The sequence below is a fragment of the Lates calcarifer genome, linkage group LG12, assembly GCF_001640805.2.
Source record: "Lates calcarifer isolate ASB-BC8 linkage group LG12, TLL_Latcal_v3, whole genome shotgun sequence".
Classification (NCBI taxonomy): domain Eukaryota; kingdom Metazoa; phylum Chordata; class Actinopteri; family Centropomidae; genus Lates; species Lates calcarifer.
Window position 1 is genome coordinate 23,902,375 of NC_066844.1, and position 21,405 is coordinate 23,923,779.

General features: G+C 40.4%; 3 protein-coding genes across 4 annotated transcripts; 1 reads left to right on the plus strand and 2 right to left on the minus strand.

Moving 5' to 3' along the window:
* Window positions 1-6: 6 nt before the first annotated feature.
* Window positions 7-9,856, minus strand: rereb (arginine-glutamic acid dipeptide (RE) repeats b). Of its 2 annotated transcripts, none has more exons than XM_018685780.2 (17): window positions 9,600-9,856; window positions 8,639-8,687; window positions 7,653-7,777; window positions 7,244-7,343; window positions 7,031-7,129; window positions 6,616-6,696; window positions 6,335-6,488; window positions 6,146-6,232; window positions 5,820-6,013; window positions 5,473-5,631; window positions 4,764-4,865; window positions 3,411-4,552; window positions 2,880-3,084; window positions 2,094-2,796; window positions 1,852-1,992; window positions 1,585-1,759; window positions 7-1,060 (listed from the first exon to the last, which is right to left on the minus strand). In XM_018685780.2, the coding sequence occupies exons 1-17, from the start codon at window positions 9,623-9,625 to the stop codon at window positions 1,027-1,029; spliced, it is 3,576 nt and encodes a 1,191-aa protein (XP_018541296.1). In that variant the 5' UTR covers window positions 9,626-9,856; the 3' UTR covers window positions 7-1,026. The 2 variants fall into 2 exon arrangements, with proteins under 2 accessions (XP_018541296.1, XP_018541295.1); XM_018685779.2 differs by having other exon boundaries at window positions 5,473-5,634; window positions 9,600-9,855.
* A 1,134-nt stretch (window positions 9,857-10,990) lies between these two features.
* On the minus strand, window positions 10,991-18,303 carry eno1b (enolase 1b, (alpha)). The gene is made up of 12 exons (XM_018685776.2): window positions 18,178-18,303; window positions 16,556-16,650; window positions 16,208-16,303; window positions 15,604-15,662; window positions 15,399-15,468; window positions 14,603-14,736; window positions 14,270-14,492; window positions 13,635-13,832; window positions 12,421-12,622; window positions 12,158-12,266; window positions 11,787-11,845; window positions 10,991-11,374 (listed from the first exon to the last, which is right to left on the minus strand). The coding sequence occupies exons 2-12, from the start codon at window positions 16,638-16,640 to the stop codon at window positions 11,305-11,307; spliced, it is 1,305 nt and encodes a 434-aa protein (XP_018541292.1). The 5' UTR covers window positions 16,641-16,650; window positions 18,178-18,303; the 3' UTR covers window positions 10,991-11,304.
* Window positions 18,304-19,621: 1,318 nt separating this feature from the next.
* On the plus strand, window positions 19,622-21,374 carry ppil1 (peptidylprolyl isomerase (cyclophilin)-like 1). The gene is made up of 4 exons (XM_018685808.2): window positions 19,622-19,816; window positions 20,148-20,302; window positions 20,844-20,912; window positions 21,082-21,374. Exons 1-4 carry the CDS (start codon window positions 19,761-19,763, stop codon window positions 21,300-21,302), a joined length of 501 nt encoding a protein of 166 aa, XP_018541324.1. The 5' UTR covers window positions 19,622-19,760; the 3' UTR covers window positions 21,303-21,374.
* The last annotated feature ends 31 nt before the right edge of the window (window positions 21,375-21,405 follow it).

Below are 21,405 nucleotides of genomic sequence, written 5' to 3' on the forward strand. Positions count from 1 at the left end.
AGAAAATGAGGTGTCACTGCAGAAATATTTATTGAAATAAATATGCAATGGATACACTTTCTTATGATATCACATAAATACTGAATTTAAAGGCAGTTCTTCTTTAAAATTCCATTAAATTGTCAAAGATTTAGTTTCTCCAATTTAGTTATTTTCATCAAAATGAAGTAAATACGCTGTTCTAATAAAACTTTCTGTCTGTAGTAACAGATCATGGTCCAATTAATAATTACCTCACTTATAATACTATATACTGTTTTTAGCTTATGATTTACTGCTATCGTGCTGAATCGGGGTCAGGTGTTCACATCTACTGCTATATCAATAGTACTCATTCATATAGAATATTGTGAACATGTAATATTTACAATCTCAAAAAATGAGCGAATAAAAGCTTCGGTTATACTGTGAAAAGATATCTTGATATATAAAACTTTAGGATTTAGACAAATATTTAGCAGATTTAAAAGTAAAACCAACCTCTACTATACTTTCAGAGTCTAAACACCACAATGCAACTTGCTACTCTAAGTTTGGTGAAAACTGAGGACTGAAGTCATGCTAGGTCATTACAATCATTCAAACACTGATTTAAATGTCATTCTGTACAAGGAAATCATTTAGAAATCATCATAGGGATATTTAAACTTAACACCAAAGTCAGTCTGTTTTCATATCCTTTATAAGAGCTGTATTTTAGCAAATTTAAATCACTGCATATCAAACAGTTTTACAGTTTGTTAGAGAAAATCTGTCACTTTAAATCTCACATGAATAAGTGAGATAGTTCATTATTTTGATAATAAAACTAGTATAAAGTCTTAAGTGATATGAAAATCTCAGACGGACTTTGACAGTCCCATTAAGTGCTGGACGAGGAATGCACATAAAGATCCACAAAGTATTTTCTAAAATATATTAAAACAGAAAAAACTGACACACAAATATTCTCTTACAGTCTCTTACAGGTACACAGTATTCTATTGGGTATAAGTGTAGCGTTTCAGGGCATGCACCACCTGACACTCAAGATGGCTTGTCACCTTCTTTCTTCAGACGGCTTTGGAAAACAAAAAAAAAAAAAAAGAGTAAATATATTGCACAGTTGGTTTTCACACAGTTTTTACCAGAGTGTAACTAAGGCTCGTCAATTTGGCTCCATAGTGGAGTGACCACACAATAAACAAATACCACAGAGTGCCAGTAACAATGTGATCGGCGGGAGGGCACAGCACTGCCAGCAACTGCCAATTTTAGAATAGAAAATTGAAGAATAAATATGAGAAGATCACACTTAAAATGTTTTTTTGTATAATATTAATTAATTAATTTGTTGTAGGTGTATTTCATTACCCTGGAGGTAAGAAACAGCATCAGCTGTTCTCTGATCAGGTAAGGATTTTAAATACAAATTTAACTGTACTGGCTTGCACAGAAAATAATATTTTTTCCTGGAAATTAAGTTTTGAAAAATGGGTGTTGCATTATTACTATTGAGCACTAGACTGAGAACACTGGATTTCTTTTTTTTACAGACTTATTCCACAACCTAAAGGGACTGCCTCCAAGATTCAAAGACCTCACCTGTAGTAATCTTCCTGACTTGGCAGAGGGCCTCCATGCAGGTGATGCCCATGCAGCCACTGCTGCTCCAAAGCCATCCTCTGCAGCTCAGCAGACTGAGCATGCATGGCTTGGAGCTGGTGAGCAGCAGACATCTGAGGAATCGGGCCCTGCAGCTCTCTTGGGTATGCAGCTCCTGCAGAAGGCACAAAAAAAAAAACATGTTAGGAAAGCTGGACTCTTTAACCGCTTCAAATTGTGAGCCGTGAGTATGTTAGGATTACACACCAAACAATGGGTGGCGCAGCATCTCATGATCATGAGGAAGATCGCTGAGTAAAGGGTTGGGGATCGGGCCAGCAGGGAAGGGGAATCGAGCCAAACGTGGTCCTGTTGTCAGAGGGTCCACCAGAGGATGAGGGCTTGAACCTGTGTGAAGAAACAAGACATAAAATGAATACACGTCAACTTCCCTCCACAAGATGTATTACTGCTGACTAATTAACTTCTGGAAATGCATCCAACCTCACCTTGACTGAGGGGGTCCTGTTGGTGCAGGTGGAGGTGAGAGTGAATGTGAGAGTGCTGGTGATGATGCGGCGTCACATTGAGCATCTGCAGCCTGGCAGCAGGGTCGGTCGCCACGGAGGCCATCCTTTCCGCGTGAAGCCGCTCTGCAGTGAGTCGCTCAGCATAACTCAGCTCCGGGCGCAGCTGAGGTCCTGCCAGCGCCATCCTCTCCCGCTCCAGATGGTTGAGCCCAGGATGGAAGGGTGCAAAGGGATGGGGAGGCCCCGGTATGTGGGGAAGAGCAAGTGCGCCGTGTCTGGCAAAGTGCTCCATGGGGTTGGCCGAGGGGTGTAAGGTTTCCAGGTCTGGGGGTTTGACCTCGAAGCCAGGCTTCATCCTCTCACGGAGCTCTCTCTCTCTGAGGTTCCTCAGCTCACGCTCTCTCAGGCTGGGCTCAGCACTGTACAGGCCGGGCATGTGGTAGGCCAGCAAGGGGTCACCGGGGCTCAGGGACACGTAGAAAGGATGGTTGCGGTTGGTGGGGGACATGACGTGAGGTCGGGCATATTCACTCAGGGTGCGCAGGGCGGGTGTATCGGGGCCAATGTAGGGGGGCACGGCAGCCACTGTGGTGGGCGGCTGCTCGAAGGAGGGGCGTCCGTGGCCTTGGGCTGACATCTGGGCCTCACTCATGCGACTGTCATGGGAGGAGCTTGAGGCTCTCTGCAAAGACAGCATGTGAGATCACTCACAGTGTGACAGAGAAGGTGCTTGAAAAATGGGAATGAAAGGAATGTTGCACTCACTGCGTTTCTGTCTGCCTCCCTCTCCCGCTCTCGCTCTCTGTCTTTCTCCCTCTCACGCTCTTGCCGAGCACTGAGTTCAGCCTCTCTCCTCGACTTCTCCACCGCCTCCTCCCTTTTCTTGGCCAGTTTGGAGGAAGAAAGTGGAGTGAAGAACAAGTCCGTTCTCGCGCAGGAGTTGTAACCACGATCCAAGTATTTGATAAACCTTAAAGACAAAACAGGTGTGCATTTATTAGTATGACTCATAAACCTCATTCACTCAAAATCACAACAGGAAGGCTGGGGAGCTTATAGGTAGTTGCATTTAGACTGAGACTAGGTTAGACTGAGCAATTTAATGTTTAAAATCCAAATATTAAAATAATGTGTGGTTCTCAGGTCATTTTGCTGAATAAAATGTCAGGAATAGAATCATTTTCAAGCAAAGAAAGTGATCTGTTCTCCAGCAATGTGGGATATCTGCTTTCACAGCAGTACACACAAATGTCAAAACAAAGGGCAGTTCCTAGGAAACAATGTCTTCAGTTATACCGTGCAGACTGGCTGGCGTGGCTTGCAATGTTAACAACGGTGGGCTCTGGCGAGGGGCTCCTAGGTGGAGGCGGTGGACTCTCAGCCTCTTCCATCTCATCCAGTGGCTCTTCCTTAATCTGAACATGTGATCCCCCTGCAGTGCTGCTCGGCGTGGGTCTCAGAGGAAGAGGCGTGAAAGATGGCTGGAGGCTTGGGACGGGGCCAATAGCAGAGGATGTTACGGAGGTGAGAGGGTGTGAGGCTGCAGCCGGTGGGTGAGAGGAAGTCATGCTTTTTCCAGGGTGTGTCTGCACCTGAGAGATCACTGGAAGCTGGGTTGGAAGTGACTGCATCGGCAAAGGCTGCGGCATGAGCTGAAGAGGAGGAGGTGGAGCACCTGGAGGATGTTGGTTGGGCAGAGAATTGAGGGGCTTCAGAGCAGGTGGAGGGGGGAGATTGGAGGGCATCTGGGGGAAAGGTGTAGCAGACTGGTGTGGCAGCTGTTTGTGTGAGGGTGGAATTGGGGTGGTGGGAGGAGGCTTGATTTGCGGGCCAGACAGAGGAGGCTGAGGGAGCTGCGACTCCCTAAAGAAGGGTGGGGGTCGCTGGGGGGCCTGAGGCAACGGGCCATGTGACTGCAGAGGCTGCGCAGAGCTGAGAGCAGGTGGGACCTGAAATGCTGGAAAAAGAGGGGGGTCCTGACCCAGTGCTGATGGCAGAGGAGGTGGTCCACAGAGTGAGAGAGAAGCTGACTGTGGTCGGCTGTTTGGACCCGCCGTAGCAGATGACTGACCGGCTGCCGGCTGAGGGGGGTCTGGAGAAGGAGGAGGGGGGCTCTGAGCGGGATCAGCAGAGGGAGTGCTTTGCAGTGGCTGAGGAGTGATGGTGGGACCCTGAGAGGGGAGGGCCTGTGGAACCGGCGTGTCGGCCAACACGGCAGCAGGGGCGACTGGTTCTGATGGGACGCCATTCGGCTGGGCAGATGAGTCGGAGTCGCTCTCATTGCCCTGTTGAGGGCTGGGAATGCTGGGAGAGGAGCTGCGGTTGTCCTGATCAATGTCTTTGGTGTCACTGCTGCCGTCATCCTGAGCGCTGCGGCTTTCTGAAGAGCTTTCCTCCTCTACCTCGGCCTCTCCCTCTGACCGGGAGCCCTGTGGATCCTGGGGGAACAAAGAAATTGGGATCATGTTGTGTCCAATTCATGCTGACCAATGTTATTATAATATAGAAATGGATGGATTTCACTACAAAAGAGCTTGTTTGCAACACAGGAAGTTTAGAGTCTTTGCTGGCTTTGAGGCTTTGTCACAAATGATACTTTTTGAGACATTTATATCCAACTAATATCTGACATTAATTGTTCCCTCTCACCTGTGTCTTCGGCCTCTTAGGTGTAACTTTTTCAGGCTCCTGAGCAGGACTCTCTCGTACACGTTTTGTTGTCTTTGGTGACATTACTTCCTCTTTGATCTTCTGTGGGCACAGCATGACATTTACACAGTGGTGTTAATTATTGACAGAAGACAATGATGATGACAGACAAAAACGTCAGCGACACACTGTTTAGGTCAACTACATAAACGGTACATAAACTAACTTAACTTTCATCAGTTTGGTGAATTCCTTGAAGAATTCCTCAAAAGCTTAATGTGAATTTTAAAACCTTTCCTGTCTACAGCACCACAAAATAAATGTACAGCTGTACTGACTGAAAGTCTCCAAACAGTCCAAAATGAGAATTAAAAAACCTTGTTTACTGTAGTGACAATACTGTTCCATAACTGTAATGCGCAACTACAAAGTGACTCCAGCCCACAAAACTGTACACCCTGTAATGAAATATTTGTCAGGTTGCTGTGAGGCTGTTGGAACCAGTTCAGCCGCATCCGTCTCTGAAGCAGTGAAATCAAAAAGCCGCCAATCTCTATTTCTAGTATCTTCAATCCCACTGTGCAAATAACTGCAAACAAACAGCCTCTGTAACTGGACACACGTGCACAATGATCAAACTGGTCTGAAGAGATGACGTCATACACGTAGGTCTATGTTTATGTAAATTAAATGTGCAGATCATGTGTACCTTGTTTGTCCTCTTGGTGGATTCATTCTTATTGTCTGTGGAGGACGATCTCAGAGAGCTAGAAGTCACTCCGCTCGGGGAAGGCTGGTTACTGGACTGCTGATCCTCACTGGTGGGAGAGCCTGTGAGCCTCCTGTGGCCGCTCCGTAAAGATGACAGCTGCTTTAAAAAAATAGTCACAGGTTGATACTGTTAAAATGCAGGCAAGAAAAACATGTTTTCCATAATGTAAAAGATTTTTTCCCAGCAGAAACATTTTGAAATCTGACTCTTGGACTACAACATGGCATTTATCATTACTAGCAATAAAGATGATAGTATGACTGATCTGCCAGCCTCAGACTTACAGGTGCTCTGCTTCGCCGTGTCCTCATGCCATGCTTGCTGTTCACCTCTTCTTCCTCTTTTACAGGTTTAAACATGAATGGAGCGCCTGCAGATTTTGAAGCTGGCGGCAGACATCCATGTTTGTTTTCATAAGTGCGACAAGTTGTGCACAGCAAAGGATTATCTCTTCTTCCTTGGTGCCAATCTTTAGAACCTGTTAAGAGAACAATGGCTTTAGAAACAAGTTTCACAAACCGTCTGAAGAGATTTAATTGGAAAGTAGGTATTACGTAATATTTTCAACACTCCCCAATCTGATAAATCACAAATACAGACTTGTACTCACTTGTTGTGCCACAGTGGCTGCAGCTCTTGATATCCTGTTCACTGTCTTCACTATCAAGATCATCCTCGCTGGCAGAACTCACATCCACTGCAAATGAAAAAAGATGGAAGACTAAGTCCAATGCATCTCTTGATCGCACAACTACTCCCCCATTGAGTGGCAACAGCAGGAACATTAAGAAGTGCTCACCTGAATAATTTCGCGATGGGGTGTTCACCGTAGCTGCTGCAGAGCGAGTCTTCGCCTTGCGGGAGGACGGCTGTCGGCGTTGCTGTCGATAAGCTCTTGTTCCCGCAGCCTCAGGAGTTTTCTTCCAGTGGTAATAGAAAGTGATCAGCTCTCCCTGTGATGATAAAACACACAGACTTTAAGGGATAATATGAGTTATGCCTCTGATCAAGGCTATGGAAATCATTAAGCACTGTATGCATTACAAACTGGTATGTATGCAAAAAACTGTGCTTAATTACAGTCTTTTTGCTGGGTAGAAAGTCTTTACGGATGCGGAAGAAATTTTTTCCATATTGTCTCAGGCCTTTGATGAAATGTTTCTGTAGAGAAAAGGGAGGGAGAGATGTGGATATAATTAAATATTACATTGCAAAACAAAAAGCTCCCATACAGATAATGTTAATCCTATGATACTGTGTATAGTAGCATTTATCAAACATATGTCTGACATTATCATTATACTGAAAGTTCTGGTTTAACTACTGGTTTAAAACCCTATTTTACTGGATGTTTGCATGAACTGATATTGGATTTGTTTTGCTTCCCACCGGTTTAATTACCGAGAATTTTATCTCCCTGCACAAACTTTGTTAAGGACAAACAAACTATCAGCACTGACCTTCAGTGCTGTGTTACAAGCAAAAGGCGTCTCACCACATCACCCTCCGACCAGCATTTCTCAATAAGCTTTGGCAGAGGCTTCTTAACCAGACGCTGGAGAGCTTTTGCTGCATCATAATGACTTGCATGAAGCTAGAATTGAGAAAAAAACAACCTGGGTGTTTGTAAATTTGCAATATACATAATATTGTTGTTCTTTGAATTAACTGGAAAATTATGCATATTTATTCAAGTCGTGCTCCACACCATGTTGAGAGCGTTGAGTGTGGTGTCATCACGGGAGGCTGCTAAACATCCATCCTCTGTGGATCCACCATCACACATCCCTGCAAACGCCGCCATGCTCCTTGGAAAATAAACAAAACACAGTTCTGACGTGAGTTAAAATGCTTAACAATACAGGCCCTGGATCCTCCATCAGAAAACTAGCAGTGTTAACCACGTTGCTCTGAATCCCTTGTTGTTTTTCGCTAATTTGACATTTAAGAAATCAAGCTAATACAGAAAGCAGTCATATTGTTGTAGATAAATTATAACAGCTAATCATAAATTAATTTGATATTAACAAAAAATATTTTTGTCCACTATTGCAAAGCCTTCTAAACGGCTTAAGACTGACAAAGCTTATGAAAAGCTATAAAGTGCAGACACTTACCTTGCAGCTCTGAGGTACATGAGGAGGTCACAGTCATTGACCCCAGGCGTCCACATGAGCTCCTCACTCTCTGTCTGAGTCTGTAAACCAGGAGCAGGCCGTGGCTGCAGCTCTGGGAGCTTAGCCTGCAGTGAAACCAGAGAAGAGACGGGAGCTAGTAAACACTTACACTTCCTCAGAGGACAGCAACTGTGTGCCCTGTCAACATTTATATTTGATAGGGTGCAATTACACAACAAAAATCTAGGTGCTTATTTGCTCAAAAGACCTTTATAAGATGCTGCAAAACAATTACTTAAGCTTCAAGAATGATATAGCTGTCTACATAAAAAACATATACATGTGTTATAGCATCTAATGGATAAAATATTTTGTTATAATGAAACAGGTTTTGCTGGTGTTTGGTAATAGTACCATCTGTTACACAGATTTTTTAATATATTCTCAAATTTAACACATTTTGCCTTTGACAGAAATGCATACCATCTGTATGACATGAAAATATTAAAGCAGAGCTGCAACAGTTAGTCAATTAATCAGTCAACTGACAGAAAATTAATCTGCAACTATCTCAATTATAAAATAATCGTTTAATTGTGACAATTTGCTGCTCTTCTTTGTCAAACAAGGTTTAAACTGAATGTCTTTGGGACTGCATGAAACAATATATGATGACTTCACCTATTATTACAGCCATCTTTCACTATTTTCTCACATTTTATGGACTAATAAATAATCGATTAATCAAGACAATAATCTTCAGATTAAAGTGGGTAGTTGTAGCCGTACCCTGAGCAGACAAGAAAAAGCAGGTACACACATTTCTTCAACAAGTCTTTCTGCAAAATTCGAGATTTTCAAAATATTTCTTTACCAAAATACATCAATAAAGTGTGATTTTTGAATACAGAAATGCATTCAATATTTCAATATCTAATTTTATTTGAATATGATGTAAATCATCTTTAAATTGTAACAGGGTTTACCTGATGACTTGGCCCTACTCTTATCTCACCCTGTGTGCTGTTGAGGCTCCTGGGGGGAAAAAAGGAAAATAATCTGAGTTAAAAAATAAAATAAAATAAGTCTATCATGTGCATTAAATTTCAGTATCTCCAATAACATTACCTGCACAGGCAAAGTGTTAAACGTCAAAGAAAAGCGGAGTGAACTGTGTTCACATAGTTGGAAATCAGCCAGCTACATATTACCTGTCAATTACTGGGTGATTATCGCTGTACAGTCTGCACACAGACTGATCGATATGAATATGGGTTGGCTGTTGTCAGAGCAGCTTTCCTCCCACTGCACACTGATTTCAGCAGCTGAACATCCCGCCCCTCCATCACCATGAACCAATCTCAGCTGCGACCTCCGACGTTTCCTTATATTACATGAATGAAATCCGACGCTAGCCTCCGCAAATGACTGTCAATCAATCATACATGAGCTGCTAATTTTTACGGTCACCATTACGAGAACAGTGTGTGCTACTTAGGAGCTCCTAACAGGTTGACAGTGGCTGGATGACTGCTTCACGTAGTTAATCTTGGCTAAAATATGCAATCAGTGATAAATAACGATGTTAGCATGCACAACATGTCGTTGACATACATACATGTAGCGACAGCGACCCATTTATTTACCGATGCATACGGTTAATCTGCTATACTGGCATTATTAAAAATAAAAGCTGCACAAATTGCCGTTGGCGACATCAAATCGACCACAAAACCATTTTCCAAGAGGAGCTGTTAGCTGCTAACGAGACAGTAACAGTACGCTGTTATTTGGCTAGCTTGTTAGCCAGACACGAACTTCGTGACCACTGACACTCCGACTATTTCACACAAACGGCTTTCAAAGTAACGCTGCAAAACACTAAAAGAAACATTTAATGCATACCTAACTAAAACACAAAAGCAAGCGGTAAGTTAATCAAGTTACCTCCGCGGACTGAACAGGTCATCCATGTCGAAGGATGTTTGGATGTGGCTTGTTGACACTACGCAGCGCAGTGGGCGATACACACACAAACTATGCGAATCCCCTATTACATGGCTATTCAAAATGGAGGCGGTGTAGTGGAGGGAGTCAGTCTAGTTTTTTTTTCCTAGTGCAATGACCTCAGCAGCCACAGCTAAGCCTTCAAAGTTGTCTGGGTGTACATAACTGAGCATGTGCCGCGGATCAGCAGCAGCAGAGCTGCTCATCACCAGCTGCTGCTGCACAGGCGTCCATGAATCAAACAACACGGCACAGTGTGTGTGTGTGTGTGTACCGCTGTGGTTCATCAACAGCATTATGTAAACCATTACATTAACCTACCACCGACACAAACACACATCTGACGGCCGCTATTTATCACCAGTGTAAAACATATATATATATATATATATATATATATATATATATATATATATATATATATATATATATATATAAAACCTGTTTTAACTGAGTGTTTTATGTTGTGTTTTACACTGGTGATAAAAATATATATTATATATATATGCGCTGTGATTTCGCACACAACCAATAATGGTTTATGATTACATGTATGTGTATGTATGTACATGTTTCAATAATGAATAAATATGCTGATGCAACTGAATGCTAACAACAATAATAATCTCAATAAATAACTCAGGTGGAATAATAATAATAATAATCATCATCATAATCATAATAATAACGATACATATTTTTATTATTATACTTTTTTCTTTTTGATTCACTCATTTCCTGCAATTGCACTTGCAGAAATTAGATTTAAAACAAACAGAGAAGGAACACATAAATGAATAAACTGAGAATATAATAAGCTTTGCAATAGCAGAGTTATATTATGACACAAAATTCACATCTCCTGTTTCATTTTGGATTTTGAGACATTATTTCTAATCAGTGGCCACTTTTGGTCCAAGTTTGAGTTTCCAAGTGGTTTGTGAATACTACTGTAATCCCTGTAAATATACAAAAAAAACAAAAAAACAAAAGCAGGATTTCACTTTGTCATTATGGGCTATTGACTTATTGAGGAGATTGATGAATGAATTTAAAATGAAATCTACAACACATTAGAGCAAAAAGTGAAGGAGGTCTGAATACTTTTTGAAGACACTGTATACATTGAGAAATATCTCTATAAACAGTTTACACATTGGCAGATTGGGATCTTTTTCCATGTTTAGGGTGAATAAATGGCTCCACAGGTCACGGGCAGAATGTTTCACTCCATCACATACAGTATCTATTTAAAATCACATCTCATTTAACCCCCCCAAAAAACCAACCACTAACACCACAGCAAAATAATACAAAATAATCACAACAGATTATGTCACTAAGAATTTTTTTTATTCATCGTGTCTCCTGAGTGCAACTTTTGTGATTACAATTAGTAAGTGCTGTAAATAAATATTTCTCAAGTTCTAATCAGATCTATTTTTTACTCCACATTAAAAAACAAGACAGAATACAGTTGAAGACTTGATTGTAAAGTTTCAGTAACTACAGTATATTCGCTCTATGAATTCATTACCACAGTCAGTATGTGAACAGGTCTACATTAGTTATTTTGCTTGATTGTTTTCCACCAGTATCCAATGTGTTGTGCATTTGTGCAAACCCATGTAAATGTGAAGAACATTTACTCTATCAATGGTTTTCTGAAGTTTTTTCCAGCAAAACGAGCCTTGTCTCCCAACTCCTCTTCAATTCTACAGTAAAGGAAAGATTCAAAGTTAGTTCCCGCTCACAAATTTACCCTTTCTTTTTCTTTCTCTTCTCTCTCTTGCTCTCTTTCTTTTTATTTTTAAACAGCCAGTAGCTCTTTTCCTCTGTGTATTTTAATATGTTATTGATTTAATTTAAAGTCCTAACTCTGGCATTATTGAGGTCCACAAAAGATGAGAGCTAAGTACAGATATAAAGCTGTTTAAAGATATGGAAGTGAAATCAATGCACTAACTACAACAGAGGGAAACAATTTGTTTAATATTTAATCATTACACCACAAGCATGTAGTGGAGTTTATTCACAAAATAAACACTACAACAAGCGTAGTTGAATTTTATGGTTTTAAAAATGAAATTGTGCTAAAAGTCCCCAATTTGTCAAAGAATGACTCACCTGAGAATCTGATTGTATTTGGCCAAACGCTCAGAGCGACAAGGTGCGCCGGTCTTAATCTGAAAAAAATTAAAGCAATGATTTAAACAAAAGGTATTCAATGTCTCCATTTATCTTTGTCAGGTCATTGTAATACTGATGTCATAAATAAAATGGTGCATTTAAGCTATTTCTGCTAGTTGTCTTTTACTCTGAGTTTTGGTTATTTCATTAATCAAAAGGCTACACACTGTTGCTATGAGTGGATACGGTTAAAAAATATTCTAAGCTTCATGAAGGCAGGACTATGTAGATACTAAGGGATAAATGTGCAATTTATTATGTTTTCAAAAGACACACGTACAATAAATCTTTAAATTATCCAAATTTACCTGTCCAGTGCATAAGCCGACCACCAAATCTGCAATGAAGGTGTCCTCAGTTTCACCAGAGCGATGGCTGACCATCACACCCCAGCCATTCTCCTGCGCCATCTTACACCTGCGAGGAGGTGGAGGAAAGAGGTTATCAACTTCCTTCTAGATAATCAGATAATCTTGATAATCTGAGTAAATGGCCGTTTCATTTCACTTCTTCATCTTCTGGTACCTACAGTACATACACTAACTGCTGTACATTTCAGATGTTGACTTACGCTCTCATGGACTCAGTAACTGTGCCAATCTGGTTGACTTTCAGCAGCAGACAGTTGCAGGCTTTCTCGTCCACAGCCTTGCTGATGCGGTTGGGGTTGGTCACCGTCAGATCGTCTCCAACAACCTGGATGTCTGTGCTTCCAGTGAAGCTGGTCCAGGCCGCCCAGTCGTCCTGGTCAAAGGGATCCTCGATGGAAACCACTGAGAGAAAATATGACAGATGATGAATAGTTAATCTGATGATAAGTATGGCTTAAACTGAAACACTGGTGATCACATTCAGCTGTGATCTGTCAAAGTGCAGCCATTCCTAAATGAACCAATCAGAGGTTTTAGTCCAAGGATTCTGGTTTATTAGAACTTGCTGTTTTTTTTATAGTTTTATCCATCATTTCTATTGGTCCCCATGACTAAAAACGGTGGGCTAATGGTTAAGGCACATACCACATGTCTGCAACATCCAATGGTTGATTCCTGGCTGTGGACCTTTGCTGCACCTCATATCTCATTTTATTCTTGTGTTTCCTGTTACCCCCTACACAGACTACCAAATAAAGATCGTGTTTTATGGACAAATTAATAACAATTCTATAATTTCACATCAGTTTGACAAATCTAAGGGTTAGTCCAAAACCTTTATGAACATATGACTGCATGTGTTACTTTTCTGTCTGACTCCGTTATGTGATGTTGCTGTGTTTCCAGGACTCAGCTGTTAACTTGTCAAGCAGACTGTTAGACCCAACTTGTAATAAACCAGAATTATACTCACCATACATCTTGACATACTCTTCTAAAATCAGGCAGTGGTACCTCTATCTTTGTAATTTGAATTTAAACTCCTTTTGGAATTCAGAATTGTCTTTGACAGGACAAATCTTCATCATCTACATTTCAGAAAGTTCTTTAGATTTTACTTGTTTCAGAAATGAGATGATTTTGAACTTTTTTCCCTTCAAATGTTCTTTCCTTTATCTCTTCTGTTTCATGTCTGTTTAAAACTTGCTGTTCTTGACAGCTTTCCAAGGATGAAACAGGTGTTTGATGTTGTCAACAAGAATTGACAACAGCACATACTGGGATGAACAGATTAAAGCTAGCCAGATCCCTTACCTTTGTGAGACTATGTTGCTGCTGATATTATTACTACATAATGTGTCCTGCTCTTCTCGTGCTAAATAACGTGTAAAAAGAGAAAGTGTCAGAGGGTTACCTGGATAATCCTTCACAAAGCTCTTGTAGAGATCAGCCAGCTCGTCAGGAGTGATGTAACGGCTCGGGTCATCGGGAGACTTGAAGTCCAGGTCATATTTTCCGTCCCTGTAGAATTCAGACGCTGCCACATCCATGCCGATCACAACCTCATTTGTATATCCTGCTTTGGCAATGGCCTCTTTGATTAACTCCAGAGCTGCAGGGTTAAAAGAAAAAGAAAAGAATCTATTACAAATATGTGAATGATGATGTTGTTTGCACTCATCCCTCATTACTGTAGTACAAGTCAGTTCAATAGTTCTATGAAAGGTACCTTTGTATGACATTTATCTTTATATAATACAGTCCAACACAACCACTAACATCAGTCTCACAATAAAGAAAATGTGAACATTTGGTTGTATTTACTGCAGTTACAAAGATGTGATGATTTTTATGGTTCCTCAATGTGTGATCACAGTAAGATGGTTTTTGGTGTATTTACATTACTTTTACTTGGCTGCAGTTTTGGTTGCTGTGCACTTTACAGCACATTAATGTTTTCATTGTGATGAAGGCATTTTAATGGTCATACCAGGAAAAGTGTGTTAAAGCTGAAAACGATGACGAATGAGGAATGGCTCTGATGTTTACCTTCCTTGTTTTCCAGGATGTTTGGAGCAAATCCACCTTCATCGCCCACGTTGGTGGCATCCTGTCCGTACTTCTTCTTGATGACATTTTTAAGATTGTGGTAGACTTCGGCTCCGATGCGCATGGCTTCTTTGAAGGTGCTGGCGCCAATGGGCAGGATCATGAACTCCTGCATGGCGAGCTTGTTGCCAGCGTGAGAGCCACCGTTGATGACATTGAAGGCCTGGTGGAGGTGGAGGGGGGAGAGATGAGAGCTCACAATAAGTTGGAAGGTGAACTGAATAATAAGGAAGGGGCAGATTTATGCATTTCATTTGGAGCACAGATACTCACTGGCACAGGCAAGATAACCTCAGGGTTTCCTGCAAGGTCAGCAATGTGGCGAAACAGGGGAACTCCTTTCTCTGCTGCACCAGCCTTGCAAACGGCCAGAGACACACCCAGGATGGCATTTGCTCCAAATTTGGCTGTCAAAGAAAAAAAATTTACTTAAAGTCTGCACACAGTATTTGCAAATGACACAGAAACATCTTGCATCACAGCACATGTATGAAACCTCCCTAGAAACGCTACATAACGAGGGTCAGAGCAATGTTACATTCACACAATATCATCAATGTCGTTATTATTATTCTGTTCACACATTATTCAAAGATGGTTACTCCTACTGCTAGAATTTTTTTGTGGTCTTAGGGCAGATAATTAACATGTAAGATCAAATACAAACTACATTATTTTCCACTTTTGTGTTTGTTCTCTATTCTTCTGCTTTCTAGCTTGTATTTTTTACTTTACTTTTATAATTAGCTGATTCTATAAGGGTTAATATTGGATTTTATTTAAATGTAACTTCCAGCCATAGTGACATGACAGACATTTTGCTGCAGGTTTGTTGACACCTCGTGTAGTTCTTGTCACTGAGTGGAAAATACAGTCACTGTTAAAAATTCCCAACATCTCTGACTCTGAATTCCAACTTTGAGGCTGACATGAACATTTTTTTCCAACTCAGTTACTCAGAGCATCATGAGCAGCAGGTCACTGTCTAGCTATTTAAAAAAGTCTCGACTGCACTGTATATGGTCATTACTGAATTACAGGTCACAACGGTACGATTACTGTGACTTACATTTGTTCTCTGTGCCATCCATGTCAATCATCATCTGGTCGATTCTCTCTTGCTCAACCACAGATATATCCTGAAGAGGTGGGGGGGGGGACAAGTTAGGGAATGTTTTCATTGGCTTTACAAACGTGAAGAAAACTTGGTGAAACTTTATTACTACAAAATCTGCAAAATAAAAGTAAACAGAGGGCGAGGATAATTTCCTTACTTGTCCAACGAGTGCAGGTGCAATAGATGAATTTATGTGTTCTACAGCCTGTGAGACTCCTGTGACAGAAGGAGTATTATGATCATTCTTTAACTACATGATAGACAAATATTAAAACCACATATTTAGCAACACATGCAACTCTTCATTCTTATATACATAAGTCCGCACATTATCAACCATGCAACAATCTTTGGTTTCACACCTTTTCCAGTACTCTCATTTAACATGTTTTATTTCACAGAAAACCAGTCCACAGGCTAAACATCAATCCTAGAGCGATGCTTTACATGCATGCTTCGCAGACGATTCAACATGCACATCATATCTGGCCAATTCCCAAAAGCACCCAATGATCAGTTGTTATGTAATTGAATAACAATGCAATTGATTAATTTACTGTCAAATGGACAAATTATGATTTTTAATTACAGAGGACAGGCAATGGAAACTCACTAACCCTTTCACATCTGGCAAAGAGGAAGAGAGAGAACAGAGAGTAAAGATGACACAAGGAATTATTTCCTTTGAATTTAATTCTGCTTCCAACTGTAAAGGCAATGTTTCTTTCTTTTTAAAAAGAAAACAAAGACGATGTACAAACCTTTGCCAAGGTAGCGAGACTTGTCATTGTCCCGGAGCTCCAAGGCTTCGTAGATTCCAGTGGATGCTCCACTTGGTACAGCGGCTCTAAACAAACCTAAGAAATGTACATGAGAGAAGACATAAGAATTACTAAAAACTAAATGAAAACACTGATCAAAACACTGTAAAATAAGCAGTTATATAATATGGACGTGTTGAATAAATAACCATGCCCTTAGGATAATAACTGGTGAGATCAATTTTATTGAAACATATGGACAATAAATTCATACATTAATAAAATGGCTTTTTGTATCTGCCCTACATGGTCACAAATGTTGGGGCTGTACAGTACATTTAGACCTACCTTTGTCAGTGTAGAGGTCAACCTCTACAGTGGGGTTTCCACGAGAATCAAAGATCTCTCGGGCGTGGATCTTGACAATAGACATGGTGCAGGACCTTGAGATGAGACAGACAAGTTGAACTTGTTACCAGCTGAAAATCCTCTGGACAAACATTTGCTGTAGTCTGTGTCAACTCTGGTTTCAGACAAAAGAATGATGCAAACACAAACTCAAAGCTAAATGTCAAAGCTGAAATATGTCGGCTGTACCTCTTTTACTCCTTTTCGTCCTTGAAGCTTGCTCACAAAAATACCCTGACCTGGCCGCAAGCTTAGGAGTGCTAACAGGCATGCTACTATCCTAATTGGATTAGGCTCCTCATCTGATTAATCACATGGCAGTATGGATGCAGAAATTGCTGCATCTGTCAAAGTGACATTAAGCTTGCAGTTACAGCTAGCTTGTGTCTTGGTAAAATGTATACGATTTAAAGTTTTAACAGAGTCATGACACCACAGAATTTCAGCCATAGCAAACTCACCCTGACTTTGACCTCATGACATGATATCCCCAATAATCCCTCTCCTTTGTTTGCCAGATAAACAAGCAAACCAACTAAGTGACACAATGATGCCTCCTGCAGACTGGGCTGCACGCTGGATAAAGATGTTAAGGAGGCAGTGATTCTTGTTCCAACTTCCAAAATGAATAAAGATCTAATTAAAGGCGAGGCTGATGCACACACACCTAATCTGACTGAGTGGTAAAACAGATTCACTCCAAGAAATCCAGCACGTCAAAGACAAACTCATTCAACCAGAAACTGTTTAGTTCATCGGTGGAGACCTTTGGAGGGGAACAATCGCCCCCATTGTGGACTGTGAAATTTCCTGTTCCTAGCTTATCTCTAACTTCTAGCTACTCCTACTAAATTAATATTTGTATAATGAAAATATGTTTGATTTATTCATAGTCATGTGAAACGAGCCAGCCTTTAATCAAATCTACACTGACTGTGAATCTTTGTTTGGGGGTTTAGGCAGGAGTGAATATGGCATTAGTTGCAGACAAGTCTACTATAACTATAGTCAATTTAACACCAAAAATCTAAATTACTGGATCACATACATTGTATTTCAATTTACATATCAGCGACCTGTCAATATGGACAATATCACTTTATCTTGAGTAATTCTTGTTTTTGCAAATGGTTGATAGACACACGCACACTCACCAATCTCAACAAATGGCGATCTTACAGGTGGGGAAAAGAGTGTAAATGGTCACTTGTTAAGTTTTATTTTTTGTAAATTCACCATCTCATTAAGAATCTGACATGCTTTCATTCTGGCAAAGTACTGCAGATTTGGGATCAGGCTATGATTAACTATTAACTGTCAGACTTCTGTCTAAACAAAATAAAATATGTAAGTCATTAAACATTAAAGAAGAGTCTCCAAACACAACGTTTCCGACTGCAGCATGGTTTAGCTAGCTAGCTAACCAAACTGAACCTAGAGGAGACTTAAACTAAATACGCAAAAAGAGAACAACAGCCTCTTGACAGACTACAACAAACTAACAAATTAAACTAATCCATATGTGAGCAACAGTGGGGAAATGACAAATGAATGACATGTACCTCGCTGTTGACCGCAGATAAGTTGAGAAACTCGGTGCTGCCTGAGGGCAAGTTAAGAGTCGAAGAAGGAGCAGGAGAAGAAGAAGAAGAAGAAGTAGTAGTAGTAGTAGTAGTAGTAGTAGTAGTTTCTTCTTCTACCCACAGCTAAATCCGGCAGTTTACAGGCCTTGTATCCGTGTTGCTGCCCCCACAGCTTTTAATATGAACTGCACCAGGTGAACACAAATCACCATACAGAGTGATGAACGTAAATCTGAGCTTTGACCTGGTGATTTGATTTTGATATACGTTTAACTGAGTTATTTGTCTTCTCAGTTTCTTAGTTAAATTGCTGAGATGGTCACATTTGTTTTGAAGAGCTATATAAATAAACCTTGACTTACTTACCCATGTGTCTAGAATTCCTATTTTCACACTTATTTCCCTTTGGTTGTTTTCCCCGATGCCCCTCTACTGTGTTCATACCTTCACCTGTGAGTTTTTATTCACAGTTTTACTTGAGCAGTTTCAGCTGAACTTTACCTGTTGAACAGGCTCCACTTGGCAACTGATCACAGAACAAAAAACCGCTATAGTTTGCAGTATATCTGTCATCACTCCAAGAGCTCACATCAGTTACTTTCTCATACTTTCTACTTCACACGCTATGTGAACCAATTATCTCTCATCAGATTAGTGTCATAAATAATTGCTTGAACAAACGTTTCCTTTTCTCTAGTTTTAAAACCATAATTTTTCAAGGTATATATTTTATATCAGTGCCTGATCTCCCCATTGCACAGTCACTGGCAAATAAAAATGACCAAATTCCAACTTCAAAATATTTATATTAAATAGTGACACTGGATAATGCTGGACAAATTATATTGTCTTGTTACGTGCTGCAGCCAAAAAGGTTTACCTGCCTGCTGCTGATTAAATTCTGCAGTATTACAGAGCTGTATCATCAGCTAATACTATCATCTGATGTCCACGAGACATGTTACATTTACCAAAGCAGCAACAGAGTTTGGAGTAAATAGAAGCCATGTGCTTAGAAACTTAAGCAAATTACAGAGAAATTCTACTTGTCACGGGGACTCATGGTCACTAAGTGATACGAATTAACCCTGTGGACCCAGTTAAGAATTACTTTGCAGTGATAGAAGATTAGAAATGCTCCAGGCTGAAGAATTTACAGATGACAATTGCCACAAAAAGAAAAAAAAGGTACACAGTACATCAGTTGTAATATGTATATGGGTATGCTATGCTGTCTTGCTAAACCTGACCCCTTCATGGTATCTGACAGTGTTCACTTTAGCAAGCTGTGCCTAATATACTGGCAACTGAATGTATTATACTTTAAAAATGACATCAGGCAAACTTTCAATAATCAATAATCACATGTGATCCTGTCCAGCAGAGGGCAGTCATGTGTCGCAGACCTCCTACAACACTGCAGAAGGAAACAAGCGGCAACCACCGAGGAAGAAACTCCCCATGACTTGTGTTGAATGAATGTGCTACACTGATAAATCACGCACAACTTCGTTCAAATAGTTTTGCTAAGAGACGACTGAGGGTTACTGTTTGGAGAAATAATGTCAGGGATACCTCCAGACACTTGGCAGCCGCCCACAGTGGCTTTGGAGACGACGTGAGTTTTTATGTAGAGCTCTAAATGCTAACTCGGCTAGCTTTCTGTAACGTTAGCCGTTAGCTTAATGCTGGGCTTATAAAGGTTTACTTAGCTAATGCCGGAGTTTCTCTCAGGGCTATAGATCATCTTTTGCACCCAGTCGGAGGGCGTCTAAGTATGAATATAACAAAATCTGCGAATTCTGATGTCATGCTTTGGTTTTTGTTAGCGTGCTGGTTTTGTTTGCATCTCTTCATTGAGCCACTTCACCTGAAATATCTTAACTAAAAACTAGAGCATCAGAGCCTGCTCAAAGAGGCTGGATACTAACACTCACTGTGTATTGCAGGATGGGGACGGTGGTGGTGGAGCTGTACTGGAGACATGCACCGAAGACCTGCAAAAACTTCGCAGAGCTGTCCCGAAGAGGCTACTACAACAACACAAAGTTTCACAGAATAATCAAGGACTTCATGGTGCAGGGTGGAGACCCTACAGGGACAGGTGGGTTCACAACATACACATTCACATAACCTCTGTAATCCTGTTGTTCTAGAAACACGTTCATTATTCAAACATGACCTATTTCAAAACATAAAAAAGATCTGACATGTTCATATTCGCATTTTGTAGAGCTACAACAGAGAATTAATCAGCAGCCATTTTGATAATTGCTAAATCATTTTAGTATTTTTTTTTTGCTTCACACGTAAATCCAGACGTTTACTGATTAGAGCTTCTTAAATTGATGAGTTGATGCATTTCTTTGTCATCTGATTAAACTTAATGTTTTGGGGGGTTTTTGACTGTTGATTGAATAAAACAACAACAACAATTCCAATACATAATCTTGGGAAATTATAGTGGGTACTTGAAACAAATTTTATTTCTATTTTGTTAACAACATGAAAAATCTCTTTCTCAAGATGGTAATTCATCTCCAGATTAATCGGTAATGAAAAGATTCAGCCCTTGTGTCTTGTCTTGTTCACTTGCCCAACTTTGGAGTAAACGTGGAGTTTTGGGATCTTTGTTTTCTGAACAGGTCGGGGTGGTGCCTCCATATTTGGTAAACAGTTTGAAGATGAACTGAACCCAGAACTGAAATTCACAGGTAATCACAGTTCATTGCAGTTTGCTTCACACATTTCTTGATTTGAAGTTTGTTAAAAAATGGCCCAACATACTGCTACTGATACTTTAAATTACTGAAAAAGTATTTAATGAGGGAGTGATGTGATGTTTGATAGTGAATGACAAAATTGTAACTGTGTGTCTGTTAGGTGCCGGTATTCTAGCGATGGCCAATGCAGGACCGGACACTAATGGAAGCCAGTTCTTCCTCACTCTTGGACCCACCCAGTGGTTGGATGGAAAGCACAGTATTTTTGGGAGAGTATACCAGGGGATGGGAGTGCTGAACCGGATCGGGATGGTGGAGACAAATGGTCAAGATCGTCCAATTGATGATATCAAAATTGTCAGAGCTAATGTGCCCAATTAACCAAATGTTGATTTTTTTTATTTTTTTTTTTACACTGTTTTGTTTTTTAAATAAATGTCTGGTAAATTTGTAGATATCTAGAATTTTTGACTTGTCAGTTCAC

Bases quoted from the DNA above. Each gene is read 5' to 3' on its own strand.
- eno1b (XM_018685776.2), bottom strand. From the start codon at position 16,640: ATGTCTATTGTCAAGATCCACGCCCGAGAGATCTTTGATTCTCGTGGA. The intron at 15,663-16,207 runs GTTTGTACATCG...CTTCTGTCACAG, and splicing joins GTCTCGCTACCTTGGCAAAG to GAGTCTCACAGGCTGTAGAA. The intron at 14,737-15,398 runs GTAAGTCACAGT...TTTCTTTGACAG, and splicing joins GGATGGCACAGAGAACAAAT to CCAAATTTGGAGCAAATGCC.
- rereb (XM_018685779.2), bottom strand. From the start codon at position 9,625: ATGGATGACCTGTTCAGTCCGCGGAG. The intron at 7,778-8,638 runs GTAAACCCTGTT...GTTTCACTGCAG, and splicing joins GAGTAGGGCCAAGTCATCAG to GCTAAGCTCCCAGAGCTGCA. The intron at 1,061-1,584 runs GTGAGGTCTTTG...TGTTTTCCAAAG, and splicing joins AGTCAGGAAGATTACTACAG to CCGTCTGAAGAAAGAAGGTG.
- ppil1 (XM_018685808.2), top strand. From the start codon at position 19,761: ATGTCAGGGATACCTCCAGACACTTGGCAGCCGCCCACAGTGGCTTTG. The intron at 20,303-20,843 runs GTGGGTTCACAA...TTTTCTGAACAG, and splicing joins TGGAGACCCTACAGGGACAG to GTCGGGGTGGTGCCTCCATA. The intron at 20,913-21,081 runs GTAATCACAGTT...TGTGTCTGTTAG, and splicing joins CCCAGAACTGAAATTCACAG to GTGCCGGTATTCTAGCGATG.